General features: G+C 41.4%; 1 protein-coding gene across 1 annotated transcript in view; it reads left to right on the top strand.

Annotated features, from left to right (window-relative positions):
* Window positions 1–8,961: 8,961 nt before the first annotated feature.
* The window catches only part of LOC145417192 (uncharacterized), a 28,106-nt gene continuing 26,570 nt past the window's right edge, over window positions 8,962–10,497 (top strand). The window contains exon 1 of the mRNA XM_080285965.1: window positions 8,962–10,080. Coding sequence (XP_080142091.1) covers window positions 8,962–10,080 — 1,119 coding nt within the window. The remainder of the gene's footprint in view (window positions 10,081–10,497) is intronic.

Genomic DNA, 10,497 nt, shown 5'->3' with positions numbered 1-10,497 from the left:
TGTGGATAGAGACAGAGAGAAGTAAGCGGAGAGAGGTAGTAGAGCTGAATTAAAAGGAATGAAATTATTTCTATTACGTAGAAATTTGCATTTACTGAGCTTAACGTTTAGACCTGCCATTTGGGGGCGATCAAAAACTTGCTGTATCTTAGTAAAATGTTCAGAGATTGACTTACCTACTACAATGATGTCATCTAGATAAGCATAAAGAGAATGACCGATCATACCACTAAATGCAGAATGGATAAGCCTCATGATTACTGATGAAGCATTTCTAAGACCAATGGGAAGCCTTTTGAAATGACAGCTGCCAGAAAGAGTCCTGAATGCAGTTAGTGAGCGAGACGACTCTTCCGTTTCTACTTGCCAGTAGCCACTGAGTAAGTCAAGAGAGGTTAACACCATTTTATTCTCGCCAAGTGATTCCATAAATTTTTTAAAAGAATGGTACTGGGAATAGATCGGGGACAGTGATAAAGTTTACGATAGTCAAATACGGGTCTAAATTCGCCTCCTTTCTTGGGGACTAGGAAAAGCGGACTATTCCACGAACTGACGGAGTGTTCAATTGTGTCCTGATTTAGCATATCCTGAACTATCTTGTCAGTTTCTTTTCGTTAACTGTGGGGTAATCTATACTGAGGGACATCAAATGGTTGGGTGCCTGGAATCAGTTCAATAGTATGCCTAATCATAACAGTCTTACCCATTGACTCATCAGGTAAGGCCACAGCATCTCTATAGGTCTGCAAAAGATTTATTAATAGTTCTTTATGCTGATGAAAGTCGCCAGGGCCTACTTGCAAAGTGAAATCAGCTGAAGGTGTCGTAACAGAATCCATAGAGTTTCCAGTGGTATATTCACTAGGTGTATTATCATAATTATCATCCTTAGTCCAGTAGTTACAGAGCATGGTATATCCTGTCATACGTTGACGGCCGATGGGTAGACCAGGAAATCGCCAATCTTTGTACCACTTTTAAGTTTTAGTGGGGCATTTGTTATATTTGATAAGTAAAGATAACACAAATTATCCTCCAACACGGAACACAATGCTAACTCGTATGTTAAACCATTCACACAACACGTCTCAGGTAATGTTAATGCATTCACTCCTTTCACACCAACAACATGGACGGATACTTTCGCGGATTCTTGCGGCAACAAAATTGTGCACCAATTTGTCACTGCTCGTTTTATCTCCGCGTGTTTGCAAAATGTCATTCAGATTATTTGAGGTAGTTAAATGAGACGTAAATGAGTCAACCATTGTGTTACTGTTAGAGAGGGTGTAATGAGAAATTAGTAAATGATACTCATTGCTCTCAGTTGGTGGTGGTGGAGTTACGGTAGAATGTGTGATCGAATTTACTTGTGAAAGGACAGGGTGTGGGCAATTCATGCCTGATACATAAAGCTGCGAGGGTTTGGGCATATGGAGAGAATGGATAATGAGCGATTGGTGAAAAAGATAACTAGATCTGATGTGAGAGGTGTAAGGCTGAGAGGGAGACCACGAATAGGATGAAGAGAGCGTTGGATGCGAAAGGGATGACTGTTTGGCAAGGAAGAGTGGCTGTGCGTGACAGAAATAAATGGAGAGAAATTGTGAATAAATAAATGATGATGCAGCCCTGAGTGGATATTCTCCCGCATTTGGTCTGATCAGCTGGTCAGGTCAGGTGCGGGTAAGAGGATGGGTCTATTATGATGTGGCAGGGGTAAACCAGCTCTGCTGTCGGGCCCTGCTCCGGATGTCTCTGATTGCACTGCGCAGTCGACTCTCGTGAGGTGTGGTGTGGTGAAGATCTGTCCCTTCTCCCCTTTGGGGCTAAGATACAAATGAATGTGTTTGAGTGGATGAGTAAATTGGGAGTGTGTCGTCCTGTCCCGGCTACCTCCCTTTCCTTGGGGGAAGCAGCCTAGGTATATACAGTAGAAAGATAGACAAACAGGCATCAGTTCAACAGAATGTTGAGCCATGGTGTCAATACCAGTAAAAGCATATGCAGGATACCGGAGTTTGCGACATAAAGCTCAGCTGTGAAGGGTTTTATTAAATGACTGGGTTGTATCTCAAGAGTTACCTTGCCCTTCACATAAAATTCTGAGCCGTCAACACCACAGAGACGAATTTCAGGCGGCTTAAGGATCCAAACCCGTTTGATCCTTCCTTTAATACTGCTTAGGGAGGACCCCAATGTAAAATTCACCACAGACCCAAAGTCCATGAAAAATGGTGTAGGGACTCCCTCTCCTTCACCTAATATAACTATACTTAAGCGAGTCAGAGGACCAATTTGGCGATTGGGAAGCTCAGCATTTTGTGACGTTATGAAGGATTCTGTTGGTTTTTGCGCCAGTTTTCCCGCGACTGTGTACTGGCAAGGACACGGCATTTTCTAGTGGAATGGAAATGGTTTTTATGATTAAAACAGTACTAATTCCTGAGTGATAATGAAGGTTATCTACTACCATGTCTGTGTCCTCGTTCATCTCCTAGTCTCTTATAACAATTGACTTCACGATGACCTATTCGTTTACAGTACCAACAAACTGTCTTAATTCTGTTTGTAGATCTGGGTCTGTTATGAGAGGAACTACTTTGTGACACAGGTCTTGCACGTGATATGGCTGGTGAACGTGGTGTGACACTTTGTTTGCTGAGTGAACGTGAAATGCGTCCCTGACCTTGTGACTGCAAGGACTGTGCTGAGTTAGTGAGTGGGCGAACCGTGCAAACTGTTTGAGAAGGTATGATACCGAGTTTCTCACCTATTTGTACAGCTAACATGGTTATGTCATCCTTTGGAGAAAAGTGAATCTCTAACATTGCATCTAATTTATTCTTGCGAAGACGATTTAAGCATCTGAGATAACCAAATAACGTTGCTGCATTGTTTAGTGATAGGATGGTTTTTCCCTTAATATCAGCTGCCGTCCACGAACTGTTTCATAATGCCTCTGACATTCTGTTTTTGTTGCTGCTGACACCGCTGCCGCTTCTACCAACGTATTTTGTTTTGAATGGATGAACTTGTCCTATCTCATACTTTGTAATAATCTGTAAACGCTCATCAAACACCCTGCTTTCGTGTGGTTACAAAAATTTTCTACGAATTTATTACAGCATTCATCAAAGGAAAAACACTTTTCAACAAAATCTACAATGGACTAGTGACCCGACTCGTAAGTAACCATCATCTAATCGGCTCCGAAGATAGGCGATTTTAACACTATTGTAAGTGTTTTGTTTGTAAATGTAGACTGGGCACCACTTGAAATCATGCGCGCTAATTGTAGGATTCATTGCAGTGACGTTGGGACGTGATGCATCTTCCAAAACAGCCTAATTGTTTGGGGGGCAGGAGGGGTTGTCATACTGACAGAAGTAAAACATGTAGCATCAATAAACGTAGTCGAGGGGTTTGATTAGATGGGGAGATTGTAGGTGTATCGTAGATTAGGCTTCCCCTCTATCGCCAGTGGAAAGTAACGTGGGCTGCAGCTAGTAAAATGGTGCGTTGTCGAGTAGAGTGAATGGCTAGGTCTCTCTCTTTCTCATCTTCCCTCTCTGTGTATTATTTTATCGTCAGTGAGGTGAGTTATGGTCACTTCTTGGGTTATGGAGTTTATTGTACACAGTTATACTGAAATGTGACTGCGTAACGTAACGTGACGTCAAACCTCCTAGCTGACCCTATCTCCTGGTTTCTGCCCTCGGTCGTACTCTCGGACTCTTTACCTATGCTCTCCGAAATCTGAGAATATATACGGCTCGGTGGGGATGTAGTGTCTGGTAGATTTCCATGGTTAGTTTCCATGACGTCAGTTAACTGGCTAAGTCTTGTTAACCAGCTCGTGTCACGAAATTCTTGGATCGTCTGGACTACAAAGAAATTGTTTGAGATACATCATGTGTTAATACATTCTTGATGGTCTGGGACAACAGGATTGTGGATATACATCATGTGGATTGACATTCCTATTGAGAAGCTGTGTATGTCTCCAGCAGACACTATGTACTGCACATTGGAATATGATATATATACTAGTGCCTATAATGCCTACAGCAGAAGGTGACTGAGAAATGTGTAATGTATTGGGGTATGATACTCAGCTGATTGAACTGTTTCTCCTGAATGTCTTTCCGTTTCTTAAACAAGTAAGATTGTCGTGTAAGATTTCGATCTTGGTGGGTTAGAAATGTCAGTCAAAATGAGTTGGAGAGAAAAAAAAGTACAAGGGAAATATTAAATGAGTGAGTATAAGTGACGAGATTTTTTATTATATTAAAATAAACTATTATGTACAGTAACAGTTAACAATAGGCTACGTAACATTTCCCAAACACCAACACTATTTGGGGTGGGTCTCCTTTATTTTTGTTACTCATCTAATGGTTTCTCCTATAGTCAGATATTATGCCAACTTTATTTAGAATTTATTCTGTCAACTTGATTAAAGGTAGCAGTGGATGTCATTTTTTGATGCTACATCTCTCTCTCTCTCTCTCTCTCTCTCTCTCTCTCTCTCTCTCTCTCTCTCTCTCTCTCTCTCTCTCTCTCTCTCTCTCTCTCTCTCTCTCTCGTCTGTCCTTGAAATGTTACTCTTATCTCTTTCATCCCCCATCCCTCCATTCTTTATCATTCCACTTTCCCTTTCCCCTCCCTATCTGATCTCACATTCTCTCTCTCTCATGCTTCACTCTTCCCTCAGAGTAGATCCTTTTCTGACCTTGTTTACTCTTACTTCACCACTCTGTCTCTTCGTCTTGCGTTCTCCCCCTCCCCTCCCTTGACCTTCCTTCTTTCCATCTCGCTGTCTCAACTACTTTCCCTATCCTTCATCATCTTTCATCCACTCTCCCTTCCTTTCACCCTGCCTCAGCCACTCACACTTTCTCTCACTCTTCCTCAGCCGCACTCCCTTCCCCTCACTCGTTTAACTACTATCCTTTCCCCTTACCCTCTCAAGCACTCACCCTTTCCCTCAACTTTTGTCATCAATTACGTAACTAAGTGGCCATTACAAATCCTTCTGCATTACTGATATTATATATTTTTCTCACTTGTTGTCAGAAGTTTTCATTGACAATAAATGTGTCATGATATATTTTATTTTACTTAAGAACTCTCCTGTTAACTGTTGTTGATGAAGTAGCAATAATGTATTTCACTCTGGTTATGACGACGATGTACTGTACTCAATAAGATTCAGTACCTGCCTCTCTGCCTGCTGCCTCCCTGCTTGCCTCACCTAGCCAGCACAACTACCTCCTTCTCTGCCTGGCGCCTCGTTGCCTACCAACCTGGTATGCACCATTGCCTACTTCCCTGTCTGCTGCATCCCACTACCTAACCTGTCATTCACCAATGCCTACTTCCCTGCCTGCTGCCTCTCTACCTACCTACCTAACCTGTCAAGCAACAACGCCTGCCATCCTGCCTGCTGCCTCTCCACCTACCTACCTCACCTGGCATGGGTTACTGCCTGCCTCCTTCGTATGTCTTGTCTCCCTGCATCTCTCCTGTCTCCTTGATTCTCTTCACCTCTACCCTGTCTTTCTCTGGCACTCAGACACACACACACACACACACACACACACACACACACACACACACACACATCCTACTCCCCTGAGCAGATCCGGCAATACACAACACACTGCTTCCGCTCTGATGGCCACGTGTTTACATTATTGATGTTTTTCTTCTAGGTCTGCTAAGAGTAAAACTTTGCTTTATGATCGACACGCCCATACCGGCCACCCTACAACTCCCATTATCACAAAGAGAATTACTCCATCCAGCCCCACCTTGTGCCACGATCCCAGAAAGTTTTGCTCCTGTTCTTCGCCCAAGCCACCACACTCTCTTCCGTTGTCCTCAGACCCATATTATATTTCCATCAGAGATCTATGACGTTCATCTTCTGATTGCTTACGCTGCGACTTCCCCAATGCTATTCTTCAACGAGTGTACTCATCCCGCCAGGCTCCTGCCCCCACCACCTTCTTGACCCATGATACCCACACCTTTATATCTACCTTACCGATTTTTTGCTTTCCCACTTTTGACTTTCACCTGAAAGGCAAAACTATTCAGACACATTTCATTTCAATGTTGTCATTTAATGGTAGTGCCATGATTTTAAGTATTAGTGTAAGTTAGTATAAGCTAGTATTGTAAATGTAATCTTAAGTTTAAGTATTATAAGTATAGCTCATAGTTTAACCTTTAAGTTCTACATTTAAGTCTAGTCTTAGTTTATATTCATAATCTGAACATGATTCTGCTATTGGTAATGCTAAGTCGAATTTTGATGTGAATATGACTAGTGTTTATGCATAGTGAACCAGCCGATTTCAACAAAGACGTATAACCGCAGAAATTTTAGTAGAGATTAAAAACTGCGAATGTCTTCCTTTATATTCTAATCTAGAGATTTATCTGCCGAAATTAATAGATTTCCCCTTTTGAACTATGCAGTGGTATTTAAGAGTCGACTGATGTAAGAGTATTGAAGATTGTCATTTGTGAGGCGTGAAATTCATGTTGTTGAACAGGGAATACCTAGAGATTTGGGGGCATGGAGAGCTAGGATCTTTGAGGGGTCCCCTCCTGGAACCTAGCCCCCACATTCTCAAAACTTATCTAATATCTCAGCCGGGATTGACGGGATGATAAATATATATATTTTTAAATATTAATAAAAAAGCTTATAAATTTTTTAGGCTTTTGGGAACCCCCCCTCAATTGGGGGCCCAGGGGGCAGTTTCAAATAGCCCCCCCCCGTCCCCCCCTCAGGTACGCCACTATTGTTGAGTCCTGCTTACAGTCACGTAGGCATGTAACCGACACGGGTAATAAAACTGTTCGAGTTCTTCATTGATTTGGCTTCATTATGATTAAAGTTCCTATACGCTTATTGCAAAAGTTTCAACATCGTAAGTCACTTTTCTACGTATGTTGAGTGCAAACGTATCTTTTGCATTCTTTGAAGATCCTAGAGAATCGATAGTAGTATAAAGTAATCAGTTAAAGTTTTAGCCGATTCCCGAATACTGTCTGTGATGCTTATAAAAAGGTAAGGGGACAGCGTAACCGCCAGATCGCTGTTCCTCTCATCGTTGCAGGTTAGTGCCCAAGCTCTCAACCCCCCCCCCTCTTTTCTCTCCCTCGTGTATTAAGTCATCATATACGTTCGTGAGTTAAATTAATGATATTTTCCCCTGATCCTTCGTGCGCTGAATAATCAGATCGCTGTTCCTCTCATCGTTACAGACGAGAGTTATGGAGGATTCGAGCGTTATAGCCTCGGCCTAACCTCTTTCACACTAAATTCTCCCCCCCCCCTTTTGTTCATGGAATCAAAGTAAATATCGGCTGGTCCATTTGTCCATTTGATTACGGTCCATGTGATTACTGGTCCTTTGGATTATTGTGTCTATATAAGAACCTTCAGTTTTTGTGCATATTCTTTGGTGATAATCTTTAGATTCCTTCCCGACGAGTCCATCAGAGACCACGGGACTATATCCATGCGTAATGGTATTCTTGGTATATGTAAGGGCCAAGAAAAACAGCCTAATAATTATTGTAATAATTATTGTAATATTTGTATGTTATCCCCGACTGTTATATTCACCCTAATTTGGTAAGATTCAATGCGTTTTATTTGTAAGTCTTTACAGTTTCAGTAATTCGTTTTAAAATCTCAATATTAAGTAATTGAAGCTTCATAAACCTTTATTTTGGTCTCGTCTCGTTATTTTTTAAGTTCCTGTACTGTTTCATTTGCTTCATAAACTTTGCTTTATGTATCTCACGAGAATTTTCGGACTGACTGAAGGCTATATAAGGGCGTCTGTGACCCATTAAATTCACTCTACCATCAAACAGCAGATCGACGGGACTAAGGTAAAAGTTAATCATTCTTCTGTTTGCTTTGGTTCTGTCTTCTATATGAAACTTGGTTAAATGTCTGTGAATTTGCTCTAGAGTTTTAAGAATTTTTTTTTCTTTTATTTTTCCATGTACTGTGTATATTATTGATTGAGTTTATATCATTGGCATTATTTACTGATTTATTGTTAGACTTAAATATTGAACTTTATGATTTCCTTTTTGTACTCGGCTTTTTGCTTGTTGTGTAGGTCCTTGGTTCACTTCCCAGAAGAGCCATAATTTATGTACATTTGTTATTTTATTAACTTTTATCAAATTTGGGGGACTAAGGATCCTACACCTACCGAGGGCCGGGTCGGTGAGGCATCCATTCTACCCACCATGCGAGAGTTCACCCAGGTCGTCCCTGTGCTGCCATGTAGCGGTGTTGAATGGCAGGCATACCACTTCTCTACTGTTCCCGGAGTTATCTGCTACCATACGCAGTATCCTCACCTCTGCCTAGCTTCAGGGGGAGTTTAATCGCTACTTGTTTGTTTTTCATAAATTTATTAATGGGACTTGTTAGACCTGGGGGAAAGTCTCGAGAGGGTTTAAATATTGATAATGTTTGGTATTTCAGTATCTTTAATTATTTTGTAAATAAATGTATGGTTTTACTTCAGAGTTTCCTTTGGTGTTTCATGTGTGAATAATGTGAGATATTCTGTCTTCTACCTTGTGGATTTGGAACCTTCTTACAAGTGGCGACCTCGCCAGGATTCTCGCACTTATGCACACTTGGAGGCCATAGGGAGCTTGGACTTTACTATTCATTTATTTATGTTTAAGGTCCGGTAAACAGATCAGGCCTGTCACTGTCCTTGGGGCCCGGAAGTGACAAACCACCCCCTCTCTTTCATCAGGGTACTTGGTTATAGCTGCCCTTTTGTCTTGATGGGGGTAATGTAGAGTCATTTGATTAATCTTTTTTCTTTTGTCAGGGTAACTGGCCACAGTTGCCCTTTGTCTTGGTAATGTTAATGTAGAGTAGTTTGGTTATTATGTACCATGGATCCTAATATAGAAATTTTTAAGGCAGAAGCAGAACAAATAGGTCTCACTGGTGATGATGTAGCAAAGTATATAATTAATGCTCAAAATAATGCCAGAGAAGAACGGGCTAGAGAAAGGGAGGCTAAACGAGAGAAGGAACAGAGAGAACATGAGTTACAACTAGCTAAGATAAATGCAAGCTCAGGTCAGCCCATTGATAATCATGACTATGCTGGAAGGCCCAACTTGCCAGTGTATCGTGAAGGTGAAGATATTGGGTCGTACTTAATCAGATTCGAGAGAATTGCCAAATTATTGAATATTAATGAGCAGACATATGCTGCTAGATTGGGTAGTGTATTGACTGGCAAATGTGTTGACATTTATACTAGTCTGTCAGATGAGATAACTAGTGATTATGAATTGTTAAAGAAGGCACTGCTAAGAGGCTTCCACAAGACACCAGATGGGTATAGGCAGGATTTTAGAGCAGCCCGCCTTAAGGAAGGTGAAACTTATGAACTTTTTTCCATAAAAATAGGACGTCTTTTTGACCAGTGGCTAGAAGCGTGTGATGTGAAGAAAGACTTTGAATCACTGAGATCTCATATTATTCTAGATCAACTAATATCTTCAGTGTCACCAGAGCTACGGATGTATTTAAAGGAGAGTGATGTGAAAGATTTGGAAAAGGCAGTCGGAATGGCTGATAGTTGGACTTCTGCCCATCGTGCCTACCCGAGATCTTCTCTTGTGAAGGGTAAGCCGAAGAAACTTTGTTACAAACTATCGCCTTCTGCTGAAGAGACTAACCAAAGCAATGTTAAGCCTACACAGACTCATCGTGGTAAAGGTGATTTTAGTAATGTGACATGTCACGGTTGTGGTGACAAGGCCCATATTCGTCCTAACTGTCCCAAGAATCCTCTAAGATTTAAAAGTAATGCCTCTCCTCTCGACCAACAAGTACAGATGGGGTTTTGCTTTGGTGACCTCGATAATTATTCCCAGTACATGTTCTGTGGTACAGTTAACGGAGCCTGGGTGTCTACTATTCTTAGAGACACTGGTTGTACTGGTATCATAGTGTCTGAGGAAGTCCTTCCTGATGTTGATGTAGCACACTGTGAGAAGGTAAGAGTAGCTGATTATCTGGGTAGAGTTGACACTTTCCCTAAGGTCAAGTGTTATTTACGTTGCCCCTGTTATGAAGGGTGGACAGAAGTAATTAGAGCTCCTATTAAATTTTGCAGTGTTTTAATAGGTAATGTCCCTGGAGTAAAGCAGACTGAGCTTGATAATCCATCTACTACTGTATCAACTGGAAACATTGTTCCTGTTCCATGTTCACCTAAATTAACTTCTCATGAAACTACCATTCCTATACAGAGTGAACTGACCCAATCTCCCACAGCTTCAGTTCATACCACTGAGTGTGTGCAAGCTGTTCAAACTCGATCTTCTAAAACTAGGAAACTCCATCCCCTGGTAACTCCCTCTATTGAGCCCTTAAAAGTTACTCCTAGTGAATTTGCAAATCTTCAACAAAAT

The sequence above is a fragment of the Coenobita brevimanus genome, chromosome 109 (assembly GCF_032717465.1).
Source record: "Coenobita brevimanus isolate Jiangsu-jjx chromosome 109, ASM3271746v2, whole genome shotgun sequence".
NCBI classification, from domain to species: Eukaryota; Metazoa; Arthropoda; class Malacostraca; order Decapoda; family Coenobitidae; genus Coenobita; species Coenobita brevimanus.
Note: the sequence above shows the minus strand (reverse complement) of the source record. Positions and strands in the feature narration are given on the sequence as shown.